The sequence below is a fragment of the Anthonomus grandis genome, chromosome 9 (assembly GCF_022605725.1).
Source record: "Anthonomus grandis grandis chromosome 9, icAntGran1.3, whole genome shotgun sequence".
NCBI classification, from domain to species: domain Eukaryota; kingdom Metazoa; phylum Arthropoda; class Insecta; order Coleoptera; family Curculionidae; genus Anthonomus; species Anthonomus grandis.
In genome coordinates, this window is record NC_065554.1 from 29,503,673 (window position 1) to 29,530,832 (window position 27,160).

Sequence of the window (27,160 nt, forward strand, 5' to 3'; positions counted from 1 at the left end):
TTATAGTTTCAGTGGACTCTTGTTCAATAGATTTTTTCTTTTTCTTAATAAATCTGCCTAATGTAACATGATTCAGTTCAAACAAATCTGCCGCAGACCTTGCTCCATTTTCAATAACCTCCCTATACGCATATTCGTAAACCAAGTTGAATTTGGTACCTCTCAGGGCCGTATCTAGGGGGGGGTTTTGGGGGTTCAAACCCCTCCCCCGAAAATCTTATAACGTAAAATAAAATTGAAACGACTGGTAACTATAACCCTTTTTTTTTAATTTACTTTTTAAAGTTTTAAAGGTGTCCAGGCTATAATTAGAGAAAAATATCCAGCAGCAATACATGTGCATTGTAGTGCTCATTCTTTAAATTTAGCTCTTGCCCATTCCTGTAAGGTTCAGAGTATCAGAAATTGTATTGGAACAATAAAATCTATTGCAAATTTTATAAAAATAACAGCTATACGCACTGAGATTATTAATATTAAAAAATAAAATTAAAGAACATGTTCCAAATAGTAAATGGAGTAAGTTAACATCCATGTGTGAAACTCGGTGGGTGGAAAATCATGATGGACTAAGTACTGAAGTTTTTAAACCCATTATTGAAACATTAGAAGAACTAAAACAAGTAAGAGACATCGAAACTTCTTCAAAAGCTTTGCAGTTTCTTCGAGCTGTTATGACCAGTGAGTTTATTATCAGTATGTTAACAGCGTCCACTTTATTTGCTTTTACTCTACCGTTATGCAGAATTCTCCATACTGTGGATTTTGATCTATTTAGCGCTGTTGAGCATGTGAATACTGTTATTAGTCAGGTCAGGAATATGAGACTGAATATAGATCAAGAATTCAAAAATATTTTAAAAAAATCTGAAGCTATTATAAAGTCTATAGATGATGAAGAATGCATAAAAATACCTAGAATAGTTTCACGATAGCAGAATCGTTCTAATGCCATGGTAGCTACTGCAGAGGAATATTTTCGAATCACAGTTGCAATTCCTTTTTTTGATCAATTTATAGAAGAACTGATGAAAATCTGCAAGATTTGCAAATCACGAAAAATCACTTTCATTGTTATATTGTCTAGTACCAAATATGTGCGATGCACACATAGTAAAAATGGAAGACTTGTTACCATATGAGGAATTTTTGGACCTAGATACGTTATCTGCAGAACTACAGTTGTGGAAACAAAAATGGATTAAGCTGCCTCAAGCAGAAAGGCCAAAAAATGCTCTTGATGCATTATCAGCATGTAATCCATCTTTGTTTCCCAATATTCATACTCTGTTGCAAATTCTGGCTACGTTACCTGTATCTACAGCCTCATCAGAACGATCATTTTCATCGCTAAGGCGTTTAAAAGACTATTTGCGCAATTCAACTGGTCAGGAGCGGCTAACAGGACTATTGCCCTTTTAAGCGTGCATAGAAATATTATAATTGATACCGCAGAGGTCTTAAATCGTTTTGCGAGGGAAAAGCAAAGAAATATTCAGTTGTTATTATAATTACTATTTTTAAAATTTTAACGTTGTTAAATGTGTTTTTTAGTTTAAACTGGTATCTTCTTTTAGTAAAACCTATTTATAAATTAAAGTTTTTTTTATCCCTAATATCTCAAATGTCACTGGCCTAACCCCCCCCAAAATTTTGGTCCAGATACGGCCCTGGTACCTCTATTTGTTTTCCTGACCCTTTCACGTGGCATTCTATAACAAAATAATAGCCCCCAGAGAGTTTGTTACAATCAGTTAATCAGTTTACGCAAAAATAATACCAAAAGCCTTCTATAAATTATGTTTCAACCGTCCCCGTAAAATTATTTAAATCTTGTTTGTCCCCTTCAGGTTTTTTTTGGCAAAATATTAGTTTTCTTTAAGCTTTTTAATTAAAACTAACAAGTTTAGGCTAGTAAACCTAAGCAAAAAATTGATTAAAAACAAAAAAGTGGTGTACTTACACTTAAATTTCTTGTTTTCACACTTTTTAGATGAAACGTAAAAATTACTTTGTTGACATAAAATAAGAGAGCCGAGCGCAAACACACCCACTTTGTTCCACTGCTAGTTTCACACCATAGAGTAATTAAAAGTTTAATATTCATTTCTCTATGTTTCACACTGTCGAGCAGAAATGTGGAATTAGTCAAACGTTGTGAGGCTGCGTACACGAGTTTTTACCTTCGCGTCTAAAAAAAAGATGGCGACTGTTTCAACCAGAGAAAAACAAACCACCACAAGGTGGTTTGTTTTTCTTTTCAACGGTCCCCTGTTTCAATTGTCCCCGGTCTTGAAAGACATGAAAATTACTGCTGAAAAGAATTCTAAATCCCTGGAAAACTGATTTTTACAAATTCGCTTGTAGAGCATAAAAAATTACTTGAGAACAGTTTATTTCAAATCTTTGAAAAACCTAAATATGTTCAAAATTCTAAGAGATCTTACAATTGGTTGTTTACCGCCAAGTCAAACGGAAATTGAAAAATGTATGACCGAACTGTGTCTGTCTCTGTTTCGTCAGTTTTTATTTGATTTTTCCAATAATAATTACAGTGGCGTTTTCTATTTCTTCTTCTTCCTCTTGTATTATCGTTCATTTTCAGCTTTTTCGTAGATGTATAATATACTTTTATTATTATAACATATTTTCTCACTCTCATGTCCAACAACAGCTCAATTCCATATTAAGCTTCAGTTCAGGTCTCTCTGTTTCTTGCATCAAATGCCAGGAATCAAAAACGTAATTATTTTAAAAATCTAGAGAAAAGTGCCCAGCAAAGCAGCAAGCACTTGAAAACCATAGAAATTACTTAAGTGGCCTGGAAATGCCAAAAAACAACCCCAAAATACTCCCGACATAGAAAACAATTTTAGGTTAACGTAGATACTTCGACAATTACTCCACAAACGAACCTATTAAGTCGACAGGTCCAAAAAAGTGTATTCGATTAAAAGGGTGTTCTCATCTCATCATAATTTTAAATGAAACCTCGGTGTCTTGAAAAACTTTATGCAGAACAGTCTCGACTCTAAAAATTCTCTTTAAACCTCATTAAGACACTTTAAAAACGTCTTAAATGACTGGATGGCGTATCCTTAGTCCCACCACTCACACATTACTTAATTATTACGATATTTTGCTCAAACCTTAACGACTGAACGGTATTAAAAGGTTAGTTCCTACCTAAATTGAAAAGTTTCATTCGAACGTTTCCCCCAACGATGTCCGACTACGAAATATTCATTTTTATCTTTATTAAAACTTACGTAACGCTGCTAGAGTCGTATAAACCATATTATCTTATAAAACTAGGAAGTTATATTAAAATAAATTCCTGTTATATTTGAGAGACAATCGTTTGGCCTATTTTAACTGTACACATACATACGTATTATAATAATTATTATTAGTAATAAAAATAATAGCCGATGTTGATGTTATAGAAGTGCGTCTAATAAATAAACTGTATGTAAGGTAAATAAATATATTTGTTAAAGCAAAAAAACTAACATGTGTCTTTTTTTTAATAGATTTTTATTAAATATTAAGAAGCTGTCTAAAAAGGTACACAGGTAAGCTTTAAAATTGCAATTTATATGATAAAAAAAAAATAATACAAAATTTTACTTCTAAATTAGTGCCTTAGAAATACTTTTTGGTGATTTAGCTGGTGCCATCTGGAAGAAAAAGAAAATCCTTAAGAAACTATGAGAAGTATCTTTACGGAAGCACAAGCATAATGTTTAGGAGAGCATGCTCTAAAAATGTTATTAAGGGTTCAAAACAGTACAAGCATTGGTTTTTGTATTATCGTGCTTTCTAGGCAGGTTTGATGTTCAAGGTGACAACTCACTTTAAAGTCCAAAATCTCAAAAAGTGGTGGGACTATTTTTATAAAACAAACAGCATAGGATTCAGAAAAGCATACTCAAAAAATGTTATTAAGTATAAACAGCAATACAAGCATTAGTTTTGCAATTATTAAGCTTCTTATGTAGATGTGTCCAAATAGCAGGTTTGATGTTCAAAGTGATCACTCACTTCAAAGTGCGAAATCTCAAAAACTAGTGGGACTATTTTCGTAAAACAGACAGCATTGGGTTCAGAAAAGCATGCTCAGAAAATGTTATTAAGGCATCAAAGCGGTCCAGGCATTGATTTTGGTATTATCGAGCTTTTTGGGCAGATGTGGCCAATGTGCAGGTTTAATCTGCAAAGTGATCACCCACTTCAAAGTCCAAAATCTCAAAAAGTAGTGGGAGTATTTTTATAAAATAAACATCATTGGGTTCAGAAATGCATACTAAAAAAAATGTTATTAAGGGTTCAAAGCAGTACAAGCATTGGTTTTTGTATTATAAATATTTTTGGACAGGTGTGTCCAATGAGCAAGTTTCATCTGCAAGGTGACCACTCACTTCAAAGTCAAAAATCTGAAAAAGTAGTGGGAGTATTTTTATAAAACAAACAGCATAGGAATCAGAAAAGCATACTCAAAAAATGTTATTCAGGGTTCAAAGCAGTACAAGCATTGGTTTTTGTATTATCAAGCTTTTTGGGCAGGTGTGTCGAATGTGCAGGTTTGATCTTCAAGGTGACCACTCACTTCAAAGTCCAAAATCTCAAAAACTAGTGGAAGTATTTTCATAAAACAAACATCATTCGGTTTAGAAAAGCATCTTCAGAAAATATTATTTAACATTTAAAGCAAAGCAAGCATTAGTTTTGCAATTATTAAGCTTCTTGTGTAGGTGTGTCCAATTAGCAGGTTTGATGTTCAAAGTGATCACTCACTTCAAAGTGCGAAATCTCAAAAACTAGTGGGACTATTTTCGTAAAACAGACAGCATTGGGTTCAGAAATTAATACTAAAAAAATTGTTATTAAGGGTTCAAAGCAGTACAAGCATTGGTTTTTGTATTATAAATATTTTTGGGCAGGTGTGTCCAATGAGCAAGTTTAATCTGCAAGGTGACCACTCACTTCAAAGTCAAAAATCTGAAAAAGTAGTGGAAGTATTTTCATAAAACAAACATCATTGGGTTCAGAACAGCAAGCTCAGAAAATGTTATTGAAGCATCAAAGCAGTCCAAGCATTATTTATGGTATTATCGAGGTTTTTGGGCAGGTGTGTCCAATGTGCAGGTTTGATCTTCAAGGTGACCACTCACTTCAAAGTCCAAAATCTCAAAAACTAGTGGGAGTTTTTTAATAAAACAAAAAGCATAGGGTTCTGAAAAGCATCCTCAGAAAATGTTATTAAGCATCAAAAGCAATCCAAGCATTAGTTTTGCAATTACTAAGCTTCTTGTGTAGGTATGTCCAATTAGCAGGTTTGATGTTCAAAGTGATCACTCACTTCAAGGTCCGAAATCTCAAAAACTAGTGAGAGTATTTTTATAAAACAGACAGCATTGGATTCAGAAAAGCATGCCTAAAGAATGTTATTAAGCATTAAAAGCAATACAAGCATTAGTTTTGCAATTATTAAGCTTCTTGTGTAGGTGTGTCCAATTAGCAGGTTTGATGTTCAAAGTGATCACTCACTTCAAAGTCCAAAATCTCAAAAAGTTGTGGGAGTATTTTTATAAAACAAACAGCATAGGATTCAGAAAAGCATGCTCAAAAAATGTTATTTATCATTCAAAGCAATACAAGCATTAATTTGGCAATTATTAAGCTCCTTGTGTAGGTATGTCCAATTAGCGGGTTTGATGTTCAAAGTGATCACTCACTTCAAAGTGCGAAATCTCAAAAACTAGTGGGACTATTTTCGTAAAACAGACAGCATTGGGTTCAGAAATTAATACTAAAAAAAATGTTATTAAGGGTTCAAAGCAGTACAAGCATTGGTTTTTGTATTATCAAGCTTTTTGGGGAGATGTGTCCAATGTGCAGGTTTGATCTTCAAGGTGAGCACTCACTTCAAAGTCCAAAATCTCAAAAACAAGTAGGAGTATTTTTATAAAACAAAAAGCATAGGGTTCAGAAAAGCATGCTCAGAAAATGTTATTAAGCATTCAAAGCAATACAAGCATTAGTTTTGCAATTATTAAGCTTCTTGTGTAGGTGTGTCCAATTAACAGGTTTGATGTTCAAAGTGAACGCTCACTTCAAAGTCCAAAATCTCAAAAAGTAGTTGGAGTATTTTTATAAAACAAAAAGCATAGGATTCAGAAAAGCATACTCAAAAAATTTTATTATGGGTTCAAAGCAGTACAAGCATTGGTTTTTGTATTATCAAGCTTTTTGGGCAGGTGTGTCCAATGTGCAGGTTTGATCTTCAAAGTGATCACTCACTTCAAAGTCCGAAATCTCAAAAACTAGTAGGAGTATTTTTATAAAACAAGAAGCATATGGTGCAGAAAAGCATACTCAAAAAATGTTATTAAGCATTCAAAGCAATTCAAGCATTAGTTTTGCAATTATTAAGCTTCTTGTGTAAATGTGTCCAATTAGCAGGTGTGATGTTCAAAGTGATCACTCACTTCAAAATCCAAAATCTCAAAAAGTACTGGGAGTATTTTTATAAAACAAACAGCATAGAATTCAGCAAAGCATACTAAAAAAATGTTATTAAGGGTTCAAAGCAGTACAAGCATTGGTTTTTGTATAATCGTGCTTTTTGAGCAAATGTGTCCAATGAGCAAGTTTGATCTTCAAGGTGACCACTCACTTCAAAGTCCGAAATCTCAAAAATTAGTGGAAGTTATTTAATAAAACAAACAGCATAGGGTTCAGACAAGCATGCTTAAAAAATATTATTAATAGTTCAAAGCACTCCAACCAATAATTCTGTAATAATTAAGCTTTTTGGGTAGGTGTGTCCACCGAGCAAGTTTATTCTGCAAGGTGATCACTCACTTCAAAGTCCAAAATCTCAAAAACTAGTAGGAATAATTCCATAAAACAAATAGCATAGGGTTCAGAGAAACATGCTTAAAAACTTATTGAAACTTCAAAGCAATCCAAGCAATAATTTTTAAATTATCAAACTTTTTAAACAGGTCAGTTCAATGAAGACACTCTAGGCTCACTAAAAACTGAGAGATCATAGATTACACTTACCTTAACCTTATTGTTTCAACTGGGCAACTCGCTTCAGATCACAGTTACTTTCCATTTCCTTGGAGACCTCCCTGTTAACTTCCCTAAAGGCTTCTGCCATTTTTTGACAGACCTCCTCGGTAAAACTATCCACGTCGTCCAGGGTTAAGCCCTTGGTGCTCATAGGTGCTAATACTTTAATGATTACTGAGCCTATAAAAATTGATTTATATTAAAACAACTTAGGGGAGGTAAAGCTCTAAAGTCTACCTTGGTCGAACTTCTTATTGGCCCTATCGAGAAAATAATAGCGACTAAATACAACCGGAATCACAGGCAGTTGGTTCGAGATCGCCGCGTGAAAAGCCCCTTTTTTAAACGTGTGGATTTCCCCGGTGTTCCTTCTCGTTCCCTCTGGGAATATCCACAGTTTGATCTATATTAGAAATATACAAAAAAATCAGTGTATACTTGCAATAATAAAAAATCAAAAGTCATGAATGCAATTTCACCTTGTTTTTCACCAATTTCCCCATGGCCTGATTTAAGACCACCCTAGCCCGGTCAGTTTTTACCCTTGGGATAAAGACGATTCCAGCGAGCCAAGCCGCCAATCCAAAGGGCCAAATCCAGAATAAAGATTTCTTTGCCAGGACCGTACATTTCCTCATTGTGGGCCATATTTGGAACATACCTTTAAGGTTTAACGTTCAAGGAGGGATTAAAAAATTAATTAGATTCCTACCCAAAATGTCTAGAGAGCTTTGATGGTTGCAAACTATAACACAACTCTGATCAGCTTCAAGATGTTTACCGTCCCTCAGGATCCATTTTACCCCAATTACATGGGTAATCCAATGACAAAAGTATGATGCTACACTGAAAGTTAATAATGAATAATTATTGCTTTGTAATTGTCTCAACTTTAACTGTCTGAAAAAAATTGAAGAATAAGAGTGTTAAGCAATGCTCATCAATGTTATCAGTAATCTTTAGGGACAAGCAAGATTAATAAGCTAATGAGACTATTACTGCTCCAGCTTAATAGATTTTTACTACTACCTATTGGCTATTACTAACCATACCCAAGCTTCAGAGGTCAAACTACTTTACTACTGTCTGGTCCTATGAATAATTTAACGGTTAGTTTGTATTTGTTAGTAGTATAAGCCAGTTAGGGTTTATCTTAAGAAAACTTAGAATACATACCTAATACAGAATTTTCTGCCGTCAAGTTCAAGCACATCATCAACTAAAAAAGCTGTAATCAATCTTTCCTGAGAAAGATGTACTCAATTTATTTGTCTTTTTGAAATCATATAAAGCAAATATTTGATTGCATGCTGAACTAAATCCTTGCAGCAATGACTCCAAATACATCCGAGGCAAATACATTTTATATTGAGATAAGCAAGTACGTGCTTACACATTAATACTATAGGGAGGTATATTAAAAATATTCATTAGTAAGTGGTGTCATTTAAAAAGGTACTGATAAACAAAAAGTTAATTATAGATATGTTTGCTATATGCAAAGAATTAAAGGCTATCAGGGTAAAAAAAAAAAATTGTTATTATTACAGTAAAATGAGGCTTATTAAATGCCCTGCTACCCTGAGGCTTATGCTTTGCCCTGTGAATATTTATGTGAGGTGAAGGTCAACAGCATTTAAAAAAATGTATATTTATATTCAAAGGGATTTTGACCTTCATAATGATACTAAATAATTACACACAATATCAATTTAACTGGACATTACTTACACCAAATTCAAGACGTTCCGTGGCCTGAAACTGAACGGGGGAATCAAAATAACAGAGTTTATCATGACCACTGTATAGTAACAGACAAACTTGAGGCAATACGAGAAGGTCGGTCTGGTTTCGTATAGAAATGGGAGCCCCAGGAGGGCCCCGAACATTAAAACTTCCAAATAAATCGACATGTTCGGTTGGTTTTTTTTTCCCCCCTTTAAAGTGGTACGAGCCACATCCCAGCCCGAATCGAGACTGAGCCCATTTACTTGTTGAAACGATTAACCTGCGCTTGTTTGTAACCACTTGCGATGATAAGAAAAATTGATTAGGAAATAGACAATAAACATTATTAATTTAAATTGAGGCCCTTATTTGTTTATGTTTACATTTATGGTGGTTTGACTTTACAAACGTCATGTGTCAAGATTGACATTTGAGGAAAAATGTCCAGTGTTGTCAAGTGTGATCTATTTGTTGTTGTGCATATCTTGATAAATATTTGAATAATTTCTTAATAAGGCATTATGTGGCTACTAAATTAATGTTGTTTACTTATTAGCATTTAAAACTAACTGTTTAAAAAAATATGCTACTAATTTGGCAAGGGTGTCACGAAATTTTTTCAGTGTTCAAATTAACCGCGTTGCCACATGATCAATATTATCCCTATTTGCTGAGAATTTTTATATTTACCCGGGGAAACTTGAGATTTTGACTTTCTACTAATAAGTCTTTAAAAATAAAAACACAACCTGTGATAAATTATTATTTAGTAGACTCGATGAAATCATATTAAGCAAGGAACTTCTTGAGAAAAACGGCAGACAATTTTTTAATCTTCCAAAAGACCTGATCAACTTGGCAACACTGCCTTAATTTTGTCAATATCAGCTGATTTGAGGTTAATTTAATATTTATTTATTTATTTTTCAAGTGATTTTTAGAATAAATTTATATTTATGACTGTTAAAGATAAATAATAATACACAATAATCTTAATTTAAATTAAATTATAAAAAAATTAATATGCCACAATGGATAAATATTAACGACAGGTAAAAGAAGACTTAAACCATTAATACATACCTGACTCTCCCATGTAATAAGCAACAAACAGTTTATATTTTAATAAATCCAATTAATTAATACGTCAAATAATGAAATTGTATATTTCCACAATAGGTTACGCCAAGGAATATCCTTAATAAATAACCTAGACACATCAACATATAGTATGCTGTTAACCCGAGAGACCTTAACAGAACCAGACCTAATCCGCCTTCAGACTGATTTAAATTTAAAAGAGGATCAGCTGCAGCTCCTCTTACAAAGCATTGCGTACATTTATAAACAGAGCAGCAGGGTTGTGTTGAAACCTGCAACATTATTAAGTGATTTAGTAGAGATTCTCGGCCTAGATGCGGGAAAGGCAGAACTGTTTGTTAAGAAATGGTCGGAAAAGTTTAGTGAGGAAGTAGGAGATTTCGAGGAGAGACATAAGTTAGACGGGTTGTCTTGGGAGCTGAATGTGCAAGTTGGGTCTGACATGGAAAGCAAGAAATTTGTTCCTGAAGTGAGGATACAGTTGGAGTTGTCGAAAGTAAGTGAATCTAATGGATAGTTTTGATCATTTATGTAACTGTTTAAAAAGACTTCCTCCAATCATGAATCTGTAATAGTTTCGTTTTATAGGTGAATGATCCTGGAAAAACTTGCACTCCAATTTTACATATGGGAGAAACAGAGTTGCAACAACTTTACAACACATTAGAAACGATTCAGCTTAGATTAGATGACATTCGTAAATAATGTAAAAAATACCACCAAAAAGGCACAACTTATTATATTGAAATAGTATTTATACAAATAAATGAATGAGAGTACAGCATGTGTTTCTGCTTTTTTGTTTCTTCAAGACAAACCAAAATAATTTATAGACAACAAAAGACTTCAATAGTTTATTATTTATTAACTTGCAGCAGTTTTAGTAAAGGTGTGCTTAATAGCACTTTTGTCAATGAAAGTTTAACTTCTGACCATGATAACTTTAAAAATATTTGAGGTATTTTAAGGAGGTTTCTCATAGGGAACAATTTGATATATAAAGCATTCTTATGGCTAAAGTACTTTCTGAATTATACGCAGATTTACGAGGGATGTACCTAATTTCAACTTGATAGGACACTTTTCATGATAACTCAAGAACTACTAAAGGGATTTAAATGAGGTTTTCACTTAAAGTTAAAGCAACTTATAAAGAACAATTTGATATATGAAGCATTTTCGTGGCTCAAGTACTTCCTGAATTACACCTAAATTTCCGAGGCATGTACCTGGCCGAGGCTAAAATTTCAATTTTACATGCTTTATATAAGACACTTTTCATGATAACTCAAGAACTACTAAAGGGATTTTAATAAGGTTTTCACTTAAAGTTAAAGCAACTCATAGAGAACAATTTGATATATGAAGCATTTTTTTGGCTCAAGTACTTCCTGAATTACACATAAATTTCCCAGGCACGTACCTGGCCGAGGCTAAAATTTCAATTTTACGTGCTTTATATAAGACACTTTTCATGATCACTCAAGAACTACTCAAGGGATTTTAATGAGGTTTTCACATAAAGTTAAAGCAACTCATAGAGAACAATTTAATATATGAAGCATTTTTTTGGCTCAAGTACTTCATATATTACACATAAATTTCCCAGGCACGTACCTAGCCGAGGCTAAAATTTCAATTTTACGTGCTTTATATAAGACACTTTTCATGATAACTCAAGAACTACTCAAGGGATTTTAATGAGGTTTTCACTCTAAGTTAAAGCAACTTATAAGGAACAATTTGATATATGAAGTATTTTTGTAGCTCAAGTACTTCATGAATGACACCTAAATTTCCGAGGCATGTACCTGGCCGAGGCTAAAATTTCAATTTTACGTGCTTTATTTAATACACTTTTCATGATAACTTAAGAACTACTCAAGGGATTTTAATGAGGTTTTCACTTAAAGTTAAAGCAACTCATAGAGAATAATTTGATATATGAGCTATTTTTGTTGCTCAAGTATTCCCTGAATTACACCTACATTTCCGAGGCATGTACCTGGCCGAGGCTAAAATTTCAATTTTACGTGCTTTATATAGGACACTTTTCATGATAACTCAAGAACTACTCAAGTGATTTTAATGAGGTTTTCACTTAAAGTTAAAGCAACTCATAGAGAACAATTTGATATATGAACTATATTTATTGCTCAAGTACTTCCTGAATTACACCTATATTTACGAGGAATGTACCTGAATGAGAATAAATTTCAATTTGACATGCTTTATATAAGACACTTTTCATGATAACTCAAGAACTACTAAACGGATTTTAATGAGGTTTTCACTTAAAGTTAAAGCAACTCATAAGAATAATTTGATATATGAACTATTTTTGTTGCTCAAGTATTCCCTGATTTACACCTACATTTCCGAGGCATGTACCTGGCCGCGGCTAAAATTTCAATTTAACATCCTTTATTTAATACACTTTTCATGATAACTCAAGAACTACTCAAAGGATTTAAATGAGGTTTTCACTTAAAGTTAAAGTAGCTTATAAGGAACAATTTGATATATCAAGCATTTTTGTGGCTCAAGTACTTCATGAATGACACCTAAATTTCCGAGGCCGAGGCTAAAATTTCAATTTGACAGGCTTTATTTAATAGACTTTTCATGATAACTCAAGAACTACTAAAGGGATTTTAATGAGGTTTTCACTTAAAGTTAAAACAACTCATAAAGAATAATTTGATATATGAACCATTTTTTTGCTCAAGTACCCCCTGAATTACACCTACGTTTCCAAGGCATGTACCTGGCAGAGGCTAAAATTTCAATTTTACATGCTTCATATAAGACACTTTTCATGATAACTCAAGAACTACTCAAGGGATTTTAATGAGGTTTTCACTTAAAGTTAAAGCAACTCATAGAGAACAATTTGATATATGAAGCATTTTTGTGGCTCAAGTACTTCCCGAATTACACATAAATTTCACAGGCACGTACATGGCCGAGGCTAAAATTTCAATTTTACATGCTTAATATAAGACACTTTTCATGATAACTCAAGAACTACTGAAGGGATTTTAATGAGGTTTTCACATAAAGTTAAAGCAACGCATAGAGAACAATTTGATATATGAACTATTTTTATTGCTCAAGAACTTCCTGAATTACACCTAAATTTACGAGGAATGTACCTGAATGAGAATAAATTTCAATTTGACATGCTTTATATAAGACACTTTTCATGATAACTCAGGAACTACTCAAGGGATTTAAATGAGGTTTTCACTTAAAGTTAAAGCAACTTATAAGGAACAATTTGATATATGAAGCATTTTTGTGGCTCAAGTACTTCATGAATGACACCTAAATTTCCGAGGCATGTACCTGGCCGATGCTAAAATTTCAATTTGACATCCTCTATTTAATACACTTTTCATGATAACTCAAGAACTACTCAAAGGATTTAAATGTGGTTTTCACTTAAAGTTAAAACAACGCATAGAGAACAATTTGATATATGAAGTATTTTTATTGCTCAAGTACTTCCTGAATTACACCTACATTTCCGAGGCACGTACCTGGCAGAGGCTAAAATTTCAATTTTACATGCTTTATATAAGACACTTTTCATGATAACTCAAGAACTACTCAAGGGATTTTAATGAGGTTTTCACATAAAGTTAAAGCAACTCATAGAGAATAATTTGATATAAGAAGCCTTTTTAAGGCTCCAATACTTTCTGAGTTACACGCAAATTTCCGAGTCATGTACCTGGACGAGGCTAAATAAGGCTTTGTATCAATTAACACCAAAAAAACTTTATTTATACAAAGTTAACTTTATCTATTGAATTTTATGCTTTGAGAATAATACTGTCTCCTGGTTGCAGCACCAAGGTGTCCCTAAAAGTAGTCCAAATTTAATTTAACATTAATTTAACATAAAACATAGACTTACCCAGGTGAATAACTAACGTTCACACTCTGCACAAAAAGACTAGAGCTGCCTAATTTAATCTCATAGCCTTCACGTCCAATATTAAAAATGTACCTATAATACTGCGAACGACCATTAGTTCTGGATACGACAAAAACATTGCCAATCTCATCATAACCATATCCGAGTGAGCTATAGTTGACCAAGTCCTTCTTAAGTTGCACCAGCTGTTTGTAGTTCTTATAGTGACTAATAGTTTTATTTTTTTGATCGGCCAAGTTCGTTTCTAAGTATTTTTTACTGACAGGCAGCCAAGGTGTCGCACCATCGTTAAATCCCGCGTTAACTGTCGTATCCCACTGGAATGGGGTGCGTTCCAGGTTTCTCGCATCGGTCATCTCTTCGGGGGTGAGTTCGCCGTTCTCCTGACCGATTTCCTCCCCCATATAAGTCACAGTAACGCCCCCTAATATTGTTATTAACATGTTGTAAGCGTCCACGTGGTTCGGACCCATTCTGCTTGCCGCCCTCGGGTTATCGTGATTTCCAGTCTAAAATTATTATTGCGAAAAAGGATTTTTGCAGTTTTTTTGTTGTAATGGTTTATTTGGCATGTTCAGTGGAAAAATTATGAAAATCTAAACATTAGAAGCTTTTTTATTTAACTTTTTAAAAATTATGTCTATGAGAAATGGCTGTCACAGGTAACTTGAGTCATAACTGCACTTCGAATGTTTAGATTTCTTTGATTTTTGCTTTAAAAGATTCTTTGGAGTGTTCTTCAGAGTTCAGTGAAAAATCACAAAAATCCATGCATCAGGGGCTTTTTTATTCAACTTTTTGAAAATCATGTCTACGAGAAATGGCAGTTACAGATAACTTGGGTCATAAATCCACTTCTAATGCTTAGATTTCTTTGATTTTTGTTTTAAAAAATTCTTTGGAATGTTCTTCAGAGTTCAGTGAAAAATTACAAAAATCCATGCATAAAGGGCTTTTTTATTCAACTTTTTGAAACTTATGTCTACGAGAAATGGCAGTTATAGGTAACTTCTGTCATAATTCCACTTCTAATGCTTAGATTTTTTTGATTTTTGCTTTAAAAGATTCTCAGGAATGTTCTTCAGAGTTCACCGAACAAAACATAAAAATCCATGCATCAGGAACTTTTTCATTCAACTTTTTGAAAATCATGTCTACGAGAAATGGCAGTTACACATAACTTGAGTCATAACTTCACTTCTAATGCTTAGATTTCTTTGATTTTTGCTTTAAAAGATTCTTTGGAATGTTCTTCAGAGTTCACTGAACAAATCATAAAAATCCGCGTATCAGGAACTTTTTTATTCAACTTTTTGAAACTCATCTCTACGAGAAATGGCAGTTATAGGTAACTTGAGTCCTAAATCCACTTCTAATGCTTAGATTTTTTTGATTTTTGCTTTAAAAGATTCTCTGGAATGTTTTTCAGAGTTCACTAAACAAATCATAAAAATCGATGCATTAGGAACTTTTTTATTCAACTTTTTGAAACTCATCTCTACGAGAAATGGCAGTTATAGGTAACTTGAGTCATAACTGCACTTCGAATGTTTAGATTTCTTTGATTTTTGCTTTAAAAGATTCTCTGGAATGTTCTTCAGGGTCCACTAAACAAATCACAAAACTCCATGCATCAGGGGCTTATTTATTCAACTTTTTGAAAATCGTGTCTACGAGAAATGGCAGTTACAGATGACTTGTGTCATAACTTCACTTCTAATGCTTAGATTTTTTTGATTTTTGCTTTAAAAGATTCTTTGAAGTGTTCTTAAGATTTCAGTGAAAAATCACAAAAATCCATGCATCAGGAACTTTTTTATTCAACTTTTTGAAAATCATGTCTACGAGAAAGGGCAGTTACAGATAACTGGGGTCATAAATCCACTTCTAATGCTTAGATTTCTTTGATTTTTGCTTTAAAAGATTCTTTGTAATGTTCTTCAGAGTTCACTAAACAAATCATAAAAATCCATGCATCAGGAACTTTTTCATTCAACTTTTTGAAACTCATGTCTACGAGAAATGGCAGTTACAGATAACTTGGGTCATAAATCCACTTCTAATGCTTAGATTTCTTTGATTTTTGCTTTTAAAGATTCTCTGGAATGTTCTTCAGAGTTCACTGAACAAATCATAAAAATCCGCGTATCAGGAACTTTTTTATTCAACTTTTTGAAAATAATTTCTACAAGAAATGGCAGTTACAGATAACTTGGGTCATAACTCTACTTCTAATGCTTAGATTTCTTTGATTTTTGCTTTAAAAGATTCTCTGGAATGTTTTTCAGAGTTCACTAAACAAATCATAAAAATCCATGCATTAGGAACTTTTTTATTCAACTTTTTGAAACTCATGTCTATGAGAAATGGCAGTTATAGGTAACTTGAGTCATAACTGCACTTCGAATATTTAGATTTCTTTGATTTTTGCTTTAAAAAATTCTTTGGAATGTTTTTCAGAGTTCACTAAACAAATCATAAAAATCCATGCATCAGGAACTTTTTTATTCAACTTTTTGAAACTCATCTCTACGAGAAATGGCAGTTATAGGTAACTTGAGTCATAACTGCACTTCCAATGGTTAGATTTCTTTGATTTTTGCTTTAAAAGATTCTCTGGAATGTTCTTCAGAGTTCACTGAACAAATCATAAAAATCCGCGTATCAGAAACTTTTTTATTCAACTTTTTGAAAATAATTTCTACAAGAAATGGCAGTTACAGATAACTTGGGTCATAACTCTACTTCTAATGCTTAGATTTCTTTGATTTTTGCTTTAAAAGATTCTCTGGAATGTTTTTCAGAGTTCACTGAACAAATCATAAAAATCCGCGTATCAGGAACTTTTTTATTCAACTTTTTGAAAATAATTTCTACGAGAAATGGCAGTTACAGATAACTTGGGTCATAACTCTACTTCTAATACTTAGATTTCTTTGATTTTTGCTTTAAAAGATTCTCTGGAAAGTTCTTCAGAGTTCACTGAACAAATCATAAAAATCCATGCATCAGGAACTTTTTTATTCAACTTTTTGAAAATCATGTCTACAAGAAATGGCAGTTACAGATAACTCGAGTCATAACTCTACTTCTAATGCTTAGATTTCTTTGATTTTTGCTTTAAAAGATTCTCTGGAATGTTCTTTAGAGTTCACTGAACAAATCATAAAAATCCATGTATCAGGAGTTTTTTTATTCAATTTTTTGAAAATCATGTCTACGAGAAATGGCAGTTACAGGTGACTTGTGTCATAACTCCACTTCTAATGCTTAGTTTTTTTTGATTCTTGCTTTAAAAGATTCTTTGGAATGTTCTTCAAAGTTCGTTAAAGAATCACAAAAATCAATGCATCAGGAACTTTTTTATACAACTTTTTGAAAATCATGTCTTCGAGAAATGGCAGTTACAGATAACATGAGTCATAATTGCACTTCTAATGCTTAGATTTCTTAGATTTTTGTTTTAAAAAATTCTTTGGAATGTTCTTCAGAGTTCAGTGAAAAATTACAAAAATCCATGCATCAGGGGCTTTTTTATTCAACTTTTTGAAACTCATGTCTGAAAAATTGAAGGTACAGATAACTTGAGTCATAACTGCACTTCTAATGCTTAGATTTCTTTGATTTTTGCTTTAAAAGATTCTTTGGAGTGTTCTTAAGAGTTCAGTGAAAAATCACAAAAATCCATGCATCAGGAACTTTTTTATACAACTTTTTGAAAATCATGTCTACAACAAATGGCAGTTACAGATAACTTGAGTCATAACTGCAATTCTAATGCCTAAATTGCCTTGCTGAAACGTTGTACTTACCAGCCAATTTTTGGTATAATTATTAAATTTTCTGTCAAACCACGGATCGATTTTGTCATTAATATCTTTGGAAGTAGAATTTACATCCAGCCCCAGGAGGTTAAAGTTAAAAGAAAAGTGAGCGCCAAGCTTTTCCCCATTTCCATAGTAATACAAGATTTTATCCAGATCTGATGCGCATTCTGTCATAAAAATCCTGAAAAAAAAATGTACCAAAACCATTATCAGTATATTCTCTTTTTGTTCCATTGCTTTACCGTGTATCTCCACCATTGGCTTTAGTATAATTATCCATAAATGCTCTCCAATCATATACCAAACTGAAAGTCTCATTCTGATCCTTTGTGTAGATGTGATTTAAGTAGTTGTAGTCAGTGGGGTTTAGTCCTGAGTCAGGATTTACCGGCTCATCTTTTAATTCCGCATCTTCATAAATGTGTGGCACTGCATCGATTCTGAATCCGTCTACTCCCATATCCAACCAGTACGCCATTACATCCTAATAAGAGTGATAACAAAGGAACCAACGTTTTAGACCCATATATTATATTCTGCTATCAGGATGAAAAGCATTAAGAAATAATAAATTATTCCAGGAGTGCCTGGAAGAATAGTCAAATATCTTCAAAAAATTTGAAATTAATTGGTGAAGGAGCAGGGGAAAACATTGTAAACGTATTGGTGAATAACTCCAGAAAATATAATTTTATATAGGTTAAGTCATATAGGAATTATATGCTTTTTAAAGGGAATAATAAATTATTCCAGGAGTGCCTGGAAGAATAGTCAAATTTCTTCGAAAAATTTGGAATTAATTGGTGAAGGAACAGGGGAAAACATTGTAGACGTATTGGTGAATAACTCCAGAAAATATAATTTTATATAGGTTAAGTCATATAGGAATTATATGCTTTTTAAAGGGAATAATAAATTATTCCAGGAGTGCCTGGAAGAACCAAGTGAATATTTTCAAATTCTAAAATTCATGGGAATTGAAAATAATTGGTGAATGCATCAGAAAAGTTCAAAAATTCTAACTTTACTTCATGCATAATTTTTTAAATAAAATATTACAGGAGTGCCTGGAAGAATTTTTAAATTTTCTTCAAAAATGTAATTAGTGAAGGAATAGGCAAGAAAAAAATTGTAGACGTATTGGTGAAGGCACCAGGAAAATATCATTTCAAATGGGAATTTTATGCTTTCTTATTAAGGAGATAATAAAGTGTCCCAAGAACGCCTGGGCGATTTATCTGGAAGGAGCACGTAAAAATCTTCCAACTGTAAACTTCAAGGGAATTAAAAATAATTGGTGAATGCGCCAGGAAAGTTCGAAGATTCCAACTTTACTTCAGGTAATGGTTATCGTAATCTTAATTAAGGTACTCCACGAGTGCCTGGACAAATTTTTAAAGTTCCTTAAGAAATTGGAAAAAAAATACGGCAGGAAAATAGCATTTCACGTCAGGTTGTACCAATAGAAAATTAGAGAATTCCAACTTTACTTCATACATATCAGTATTATCAGTATCTTTAATAAGGTATTCCAGGAGTGCCTTGAATATTTGAAAATTTTAACTGAAATATGTAGAAAAAAATATGGCGAAGGAACAGGGAACATAAATACTTCCAACAACTCCCCCCATAATCACCACAAGAGCTTTGAGGTCAATTTTCATTCAATTTTTGTCGATAAATGATGTTGAGGCTTAATCTGACTTTTCCTTCTTTAATGTTATTTGCACATTAAAGAAAGAAAACGATGACAAGAATCAAAAACACGGCAAGATTCATTTGCAAATTATTAAAAAACCCTCAAATACAGACAATGTTATTCAATTTTCCATCTCATAAATAATAAAGACAAAAAAAGAGACCGTTTTTCAATTTAAGAAATTTATGCAACTCTAGTTACATAAAACAGTCTTATAGAAAAATCTCTACAAGAACACATGACTTATTCTAAAAACTCTGACAGCAGATACAAAGTCTATTTTTGCAAATCATTTGCTGTCCTACCAATAATATTTCATCAACATATCCTATAATATTGAAGTGTCACATAAGTGTCCCAAGGTCCAAGGTTTTTATTACCGAAAGCAAAAAAAGCCCAATTGTAGCTTCAATAGTAGTCAATAACGTTTTTACCTTTGAGCTACATTTAACTGTAACACACTAGGTAGATTCTATATTTCAAATAGGTAGAGAGTAGTAAAATGTTTTGTGATCGTCCATAGGCGTAGTACCTAGATAATGAAAAAAGGTAGGGTTCGAACGCTACAAGAAGAGTACTACAAGTAGCAGTTTTTAAATGTTAAACAGATTAGCATATTATTTAATATACTAAACTTGGCAAGTAACGTGACATTGTAAATAAATAAATACGGCTGGTAATAAAAACACAGAATTTTAATTTAGAATTTAATGCATAGCAGTGACACTCCAATAATTCCAACATCTTCTCTCATAGACAAATGGAATTTTTTATTCTTTCAATTTCTCTTTTTGTCCTCGTTTCACGTAGTCGGAATTAATTTCCTATTACCGGCAGTTGGATTAAGTTTTCCTAATTAATTAATTATGTTCAACTTTTCTTAATTAATAAAATACTTATTCCAGACAACTAAATTGATTAAAATTTTTCATTAATTAATTGGTTTCTTCTTATATAGACAAACTAAATATTTGTATTCTTCCAGGGCGATTATCTTTATTAAAATTCCTTCCTGGACTGAGTTGGGTGCAAAATAATTTTACGAGAAACACATTTTTGAACAACATGCTTTTTGTTTCATAAGAATATCCCAATTAGTTTTTGAGATATTTGATTTCAAAGTGTGAGCTCACCTTGAAGATCCAACAGCTTTTTTAGACACCCACTGCCTAAAATCGCGAATATGTATAAAATTCCTACTTGGACTAAGTTGGCTTTTCGATTTATAAACATAGTCCAAGTATTCTTTAAGATTTTGGGCTTCAAGCTGAATGCTCACCTTGAAGGTCACCAATTAATTAGACTAAGTTGGACCTCGAACAACATTTGCAAGCAATACCATGCATCTGAAAAACGTGCTTTTGAAAAAAATTTACTTCGCAATTAAATGATATTCGTCGTCTTTTGAGGGTATAATTACGTAAGAAAAATTGCTTTTCAATGTGATCCTGGACGTAGCTGAGAAGTGAAATACGGTAGAAATTCTGGAAATCAACTCAAATTTCAAATCCACATTTTCTTATTTTTGGGACCCTTTAACCATTATATTTTACGAAATTAATTAAAAATATGAAGGTGGGCATCGACTTCATTAAAGTTATGCAACACATGCAGTAAAATACTCATTGAATATTGCGGAAAATGATAATTTTTATGATAAATTTATCACAGGAGGTAGATAACCTCAACTTATGACACCCATTTTTGCAATATTTGGCTTCATATTCTAAAATTAGTCATACTTTTCCGTAGTTATCTGGGCTTGGTTACATTTGCTGAAAAAACATACTTTTAGACACTTTTTTCTATAAAATCAACTAAACGTATGAATATGTGCATCGACTCCATTTAAGTTATGTTTGATGCATAGCAGTGACATTCCAATAATTTCTTCTCTCATAGACAAATGGAATTTTTTATTCTTTCAATTTTTCTTTTTGTCCTCGTTTCACGTAGTTGGAATTAATTTCCTATTACCGGCAGTTGGATTAAGTTTTCCTAATTAATTATGTTCAATTTTTCTTAATTAATAAAATACTTATTCCAGGCAACTGAATTAATTAAAATTTTTTTTATTAATTGAGTTCTTCTTACATAGACAAATTAAATATTTGTATTCTTCCAGGGCGATTATCTTTATTAAAATTCCTTCCTGGACTAAGTTGGGTGCAAAATAATTTTACGAAAAACCCAACCCAACCCAACCCAACCCACTGCCTAAGATGGCAAATATGTATAAAATTCCTACTTGGACTAAGTTGGCTTTTCGATTTATAAACATAGTCCAAGTATTCGTTAAGATTTTGGACTTCAAGCTGAGTGCTCACCTTAAAGGTCATCAATTAATTAGACTAAGTTGGACCTCAAACAACATTTGCAAGCAATACCATGCATCTGAAAAACGTGCTTTTGAAAAAAATTTACTTCGCAATTAAATGATATTCGTCGTCTTTTGAGGGTATAATTACGTAAGAAAAATTGCTTCTCAATGTGATCCTGGACGTAGCTGAGAAGTGAAATACGGTAGAAACCCTGGAAATCAACTCAAATCAATCAAATTTTAAATCGACATTTTCTTATTTTTGGGACTCTTTAACCATTATATTTTACGAAATTAATTAAAAATATGAAAGTGAGCATCAGCTTCATTAAAGTTATGCAACAAATGCAGTAAAATACTCATTGAATGTTGCGGAAGGTTTGTTGAGGTAGATAACCTCAACTTATGACACCCATTTTTGCAATATTTGGCTTCATATTCTAAAATTAGTCATACTTTTCCGTAGTTATCTGGGCATGGTTACATTCGCTGAAAAAACATACTTTTAGACACTTTTTTCTATAAAATCAACTAAACGTATGAATATGTGCATCGACTCCATTTAAGTTATGTTCGCTGTATAGCATTGACATTCCAATAGGATTTATTAATTAATTTCTTCTCATAGACAAATGGAATTTTTGATTTTTTCTTTTTGTCCTCGTTCTAGGTAGTTGGAATTAATTTCCTATTACCGGCAGTTGGATTAAGTTTTCCTAATTAATTAATTATGTTCAATTTTTCTTAATTAACAAAATACTTATTCCAGGCAACTGAATTGATTAAAATTTTTCATTAATTAATTGGTTTCTTCTTATATAGACAAATTGAATATTTGTATTCTTCCAGGGCGATTATCTTTATTAAAATTCCTTCCTGGACTAAGTTGGGTGCAAAATAATTTTACGAGAAACACATTTTTTAACAACATGCTTTTTGTCTTATAAGAATATCCCAATTAGTTTTTAGGATATTTGATTTTAAAGTGTGAGCTCACCTTGCAGGTCCAACAGCTTTTTTAGACACCCACTGCCTAAGATGGCGAATATGTATAAAATTCCTACTTGGACTAAGTTGGCTTTTCGATTTATAAACATAGTCCAAGTATTCTTTAAGATTTTGGGCTTCAAGCTGAATGCTCACATTGAAGGTCATCAATTAATTAGACTAAGTTGAACCTCAAACAACATTTGCAAGCAATACCATGCATCTGAAAAACGTGCTTTTGAAAAAAATTTACTTCGCAATTAAATGATATTCGTCGTCTTTTGAGGATATAACTACGTAAGAAAAATTACTTCTCAATGTGATCCTGGACGTAGCTGAGAAGTGAAATACGGTAGAAACCCTGGAAATCAACTCAAATCAATCAAATTTTAAATCGACATTTTCTTATTTTTGGGACTCTTTAACCAATATATTTTACGAAATTAATTTTCTCCCCCCATAATCACCACAAGATAACTTTTTTTCTCACCCTGGTACGTTAAAATGTGGGAGGAGTTAAGCTTTAAGAGAGCAACCACGTGACCGCGGTATCATTAATACATACTCTGTCACATGACATATGTCAGAAGCAGAGGGCGTGGCTTCATTTTTTGCCATTACAAGGGTGATTTCAAAAGTTAATCCTCGTATTTTTGATGAAGTGATTATTATGTTCAACAGCCAGGAAGAAACACATTATTAATCATTAAAAATGACAAAGAAATTAACTAGAGATAAGCTTACATAGGCTCTATATTCACACTAACCTTTAATTCTTGCTGAACCTTTGCATTTCTAAAATTCAAATCGGGTTGAGCACTATAGAACTGATGGAAATAATACTCCTGTCTCTGCTCGTTCCATGTCCATGCCGAGTTATCAAATACGCTCAGCTAAAAAAAAAAACCAAAAAATTAATAATTTATACATATAAAAACAGAAAATGATTCGTACCCAATTATTTGGGGGGCTTCTGGTGCCGTTTTCGTTCAATTTTGGTGCGGCCCAAATGTAATAGTCCTCGTATCCCGGTTCTTTCGATACCGATTTGTTAAACCACTCATGTTGGTCACTCGTATGGTTGGGCACGAAGTCTAAGAGAACTTTTATTCCTGCTTTATGGTATTTGTCAAGGAGTTCCTAAGAAATTAGGTTTTTTTTTTATAACAAATTATTATTAGTCAGTTCAAAGTAAGTTCCTGTCTGTGTTATTATGGTTATTCTGTGACATAAATTTTAATTTTTTTTGTATCCATCAGGGGACTACATAAAGGTTATTGATATGATTAATTCTTTGACTATAGAATTTTGTTATTTTTGGCACTATTCGATAAGATTCCATTTAAATTATATTGAATTAACCGTAAAAATAGGTATGATATTAAACAATAAACAGTTAACGTTAACATAACTTCTAAGCATAATACAAATAAACACTCAATTCGACTGTCATATTTCATATTAAACTCATCATATTGGTCAATTTAAATTTTTATCCAGTAATAACGTTGCTACATGCGTTTTTGCTAAAATTTGTTCTAAATTAAAATAAAAAGAAAATAATTGTATCATCTGATAAAACTATATGGGATCTTATGTTGATACATACCATAAAATCGTCCATGTTGCCAAATACTTCGTCAATGGTACGATAATCACTGATATCATACCCATTATCTATCATGGGAGATTTGTAGATGGGCGACAGCCATATGGCGTCCACCTCCAGATCGATCAAATGGTCGATTTTTTCAATAATACCTCTTAAGTCGCCTACACCGTCGTTGTTACTATCGCGAAATGATCTCGGGTATATTTGGTAAACTACCGCGTTTTGCCACCAATCCAGGTTTTCTTCTTGCCTTATTTGGGAATGTTTGAGTGGAGAAGCATTGAGGATAGCAACAAATGTTGCCAATATTATAAGAACGAACTTCCCCATCTTTTAAGAGTTTTATACTGATCTGTAACGAATGTCTATAGCGATTTTATATTGCCATCAGTGACACTTAAAAAGTTTATTATCTGAAACCACTTTACTTTTGATGATATTATTGTATTTTAGAAGTGTTTGTTATGAGGTAAGCATTTGATGTTTATCTGTTCACACTTGGTTGCCTAATATGATAATGATTATTACACATAAACACGTTACAGAACATTTAATTTTGCAACAGGAAGAGAACAAGTTGGCGAGTGCTATTATATACTGCCCAATGTAAAATGTTTCTTTTTTATACTATTGTCCAATTTTTGCAAAGAAAGTCGATAAAGCAACTTTTTTACTTTCCCCGGTATGTCATGGTGGGCGGCCATCTTGGGTCGTGACGTCACGTTAAGGGAGGAGCTTAACGATCACGTGATCGCTGCATCATGTCTGAATACTTGATCACGTGACGTACGTCAGGATTAAAGGGCGTGACTTGATTTCTGTTAATTACGAGGGATTTGTACAAAATTTTATCTGGTCAAATTACAAAAATAATTTTATTCTCAAAACCTTGTGAAAATTTTGAAACACGCTGAAATAGGTGTCTAATTAAATTGTCCAGAGAATATGTGTACCAATTTTCAAAAATATATCTGGTCAATTTTTTGAGTTATCAACATTTTGTCGAATTTTTAGAAAAAAAAACACTTTTTCCAAAAATAATTTTTTTTCTCAAAATCTGGTAAAAAATTTGAAAAACGCTGAAATAGGTGTCTAACCAAATTGTCCAGAGAATATGTGTATAAATTTTCAAAATTATATCTGGTAAATTTTTTCAGTTATCAACATTTTGTCGAATTTTTAGAAAAAAAAGACACTTATTCCAAAAATAATTTTTTTCTCAAAATCTTCTCAAAATTTAAAAATACGCTGAAATAGGTGTCTAACCAAATTGTCCAGAGAATGTGTATATAAATTTTCAAAAATATATCTGGTCAATTTTTTGAGTTACCAACATTTTGTCGAATTTTTAGGAAAAAAAAAGACTTTTTCCAAAAATAATTTTTTTCTCAAAATCTTGTGAAAATTTTGAAAAACGCTGAAATAGGTGTCTAACCAAATTGTCCAGAGAATATGTGTACAAATTTTCAAAAATATATCTGGTCAATTTTTTGAGTTATCAACATTTTCACAAATTTTTAGAAAAAAAAATACACTTTTTCCAAAAATAATTTTTTTCTCAAAATCTTCTCAAAATTTAAAAATACGCTGAAATAGGTGTCTAACCAAATTGTCCAGAGAATGTGTATATAAATTTTCAAAAATATATCTGGTCAATTTTTTGAGTTACCAACATTTTGTCGAATTTTTAGGAAAAAAAAAGACTTTTTCCAAAAATAATTTTTTTCTCAAAATCTTGTGAAAATTTTGAAAAACGCTGAAATAGGTGTCTAACCAAATTGTCCAGAGAATATGTGTACAAATTTTCAAAAATATATCTGGTCAATTTTTTGAGTTATCAACATTTTCACAAATTTTTAGAAAAAAAAATACACTTTTTCCAAAAATAATTTTTTTCTCAAAATCTTGTAATAATTTTGAAAAACGCTGAAATAGGTGTCTAACCAAATTGTCCAGAGAATATGTGTACAAATTTTCAAAATTTTATCTGGTCAATTTTTTGAGTTATCAACATTTTGTCGAATTTTTAGAAAAAAGAAACACTTTTTCCAAAAATTTTTTTTTGTTTAAAATCTTGTGCAAATTTTGAAAAACGCTGAAATAGGTGTCTAACCAAATTGTCCAGAGAATATGTGTACAAATTTTCAAAATTTTATCTGGTCAATTTTTTGAGTTATCAACATTTTGTCGAATTTTTAGAAAAAAAAAACACTTTTTCCAAAAATAATTATTTTCTCAAAATCTTGTGAAAATTTTGAAAAACGCTGAAATAGGTATCCTACCAAATTGTCCAGAGAATATGTGTATAAATTTTCAAAATTATATCTGGTAAATTTTTTCAGTTATCAACATTTTGTCGAATTTTTAGAAAAAAAAGACACTTATTCCAAAAATAATTTTTTTCTCAAAATCTTCTCAAAATTTAAAAATACGCTGAAATAGGTGTCTAACCAAATTGTCCAGAGAATGTGTATATAAATTTTCAAAATTATATCTGGTCAATTTTTTGAGTTATCAACATTATGTCGAATTTTTAGAAAAAAAAAACACTTTTTCCAAAAATAATTTTTTTCTCAAAATCTTGTGAAAATTTTGAAAAACGCTGAAATAGGTGTCTAACCAAATTGTCCAGAGAATTTGTGTACAAATTTTCAAAAATATATCTGGTCAATTTTTTGAGTTATCAACATTTTGTCGAATTTTTATAAAAAAAAAACACTTTTTCCAAAAATAATTTTTTTCTCAAAATCTGGTGAAAATTTTAAAAAACGCTGAAATAGGTGTCTAACCAAATTGTCCAGAGAATATGTGTACAAATTTTTAAAATTTTATTTGGTCAATTTTTTGAGTTATCAACGTT

General features: G+C 32.0%; 3 protein-coding genes across 4 annotated transcripts; 1 reads left to right on the top strand and 2 right to left on the bottom strand.

The window, feature by feature from the left end:
• Positions 1-3,518: 3,518 nt before the first annotated feature.
• LOC126740415 (1-acyl-sn-glycerol-3-phosphate acyltransferase alpha) lies at positions 3,519-9,211 on the bottom strand. The gene is made up of 6 exons (XM_050446427.1): positions 8,815-9,211; positions 7,796-7,929; positions 7,563-7,744; positions 7,321-7,486; positions 7,072-7,263; positions 3,519-3,680 (listed from the first exon to the last, which is right to left on the bottom strand). The coding sequence occupies exons 1-5, from the start codon at positions 8,994-8,996 to the stop codon at positions 7,079-7,081; spliced, it is 849 nt and encodes a 282-aa protein (XP_050302384.1). The 5' UTR covers positions 8,997-9,211; the 3' UTR covers positions 3,519-3,680; positions 7,072-7,078.
• Positions 9,212-9,341: 130 nt separating this feature from the next.
• On the top strand, positions 9,342-10,693 carry LOC126740416 (uncharacterized). Of its 2 annotated transcripts, none has more exons than XM_050446429.1 (3): positions 9,342-9,863; positions 9,991-10,408; positions 10,488-10,693. In XM_050446429.1, exons 1-3 carry the CDS (start codon positions 9,835-9,837, stop codon positions 10,506-10,508), a joined length of 468 nt encoding a protein of 155 aa, XP_050302386.1. In that variant the 5' UTR covers positions 9,342-9,834; the 3' UTR covers positions 10,509-10,693. The 2 variants fall into 2 exon arrangements, with proteins under 2 accessions (XP_050302386.1, XP_050302385.1); XM_050446428.1 differs by having other exon boundaries at positions 9,679-9,863; positions 10,501-10,693.
• A 2,986-nt stretch (positions 10,694-13,679) lies between these two features.
• On the bottom strand, positions 13,680-24,652 carry LOC126740479 (maltase 1-like). Its single transcript, XM_050446511.1, has 7 exons — positions 24,298-24,652; positions 23,643-23,828; positions 23,456-23,581; positions 17,925-18,166; positions 17,668-17,863; positions 13,835-14,364; positions 13,680-13,779 (listed from the first exon to the last, which is right to left on the bottom strand). The coding sequence occupies exons 1-7, from the start codon at positions 24,628-24,630 to the stop codon at positions 13,731-13,733; spliced, it is 1,662 nt and encodes a 553-aa protein (XP_050302468.1). The 5' UTR covers positions 24,631-24,652; the 3' UTR covers positions 13,680-13,730.
• Between the last annotated feature and the right edge of the window lie 2,508 nt (positions 24,653-27,160).

Excerpts from the sequence above, each read along its gene's own strand:
- LOC126740415 (XM_050446427.1), bottom strand. The coding sequence starts at position 8,996 with ATGTCGATTTATTTGGAAGTTTTAATGTTCGGGGCCCTCCTGGGGCTC. Across the intron at positions 7,745-7,795 it reads AAGCTCTCTAGACATTTTGG|GTATGTTCCAAATATGGCCC; the intron begins GTAGGAATCTAA and ends TAAACCTTAAAG. Across the intron at positions 7,264-7,320 it reads CAATAAGAAGTTCGACCAAG|GCTCAGTAATCATTAAAGTA; the intron begins GTAGACTTTAGA and ends CAATTTTTATAG.
- LOC126740416 (XM_050446428.1), top strand. The coding sequence starts at position 9,835 with ATGCCACAATGGATAAATATTAACGACAG. Across the intron at positions 9,864-9,990 it reads TGGATAAATATTAACGACAG|GTTACGCCAAGGAATATCCT; the intron begins GTAAAAGAAGAC and ends TTTCCACAATAG. Across the intron at positions 10,409-10,500 it reads TACAGTTGGAGTTGTCGAAA|GTGAATGATCCTGGAAAAAC; the intron begins GTAAGTGAATCT and ends TTCGTTTTATAG.
- LOC126740479 (XM_050446511.1), bottom strand. The coding sequence starts at position 24,630 with ATGGGGAAGTTCGTTCTTATAATATTGGCAACATTTGTTGCTATCCTC. Across the intron at positions 17,864-17,924 it reads GCCAATGGTGGAGATACACG|GATTTTTATGACAGAATGCG; the intron begins GTAAAGCAATGG and ends TTTTTTTTTCAG. Across the intron at positions 13,780-13,834 it reads AACGTTAGTTATTCACCTGG|GGACACCTTGGTGCTGCAAC; the intron begins GTAAGTCTATGT and ends GACTACTTTTAG.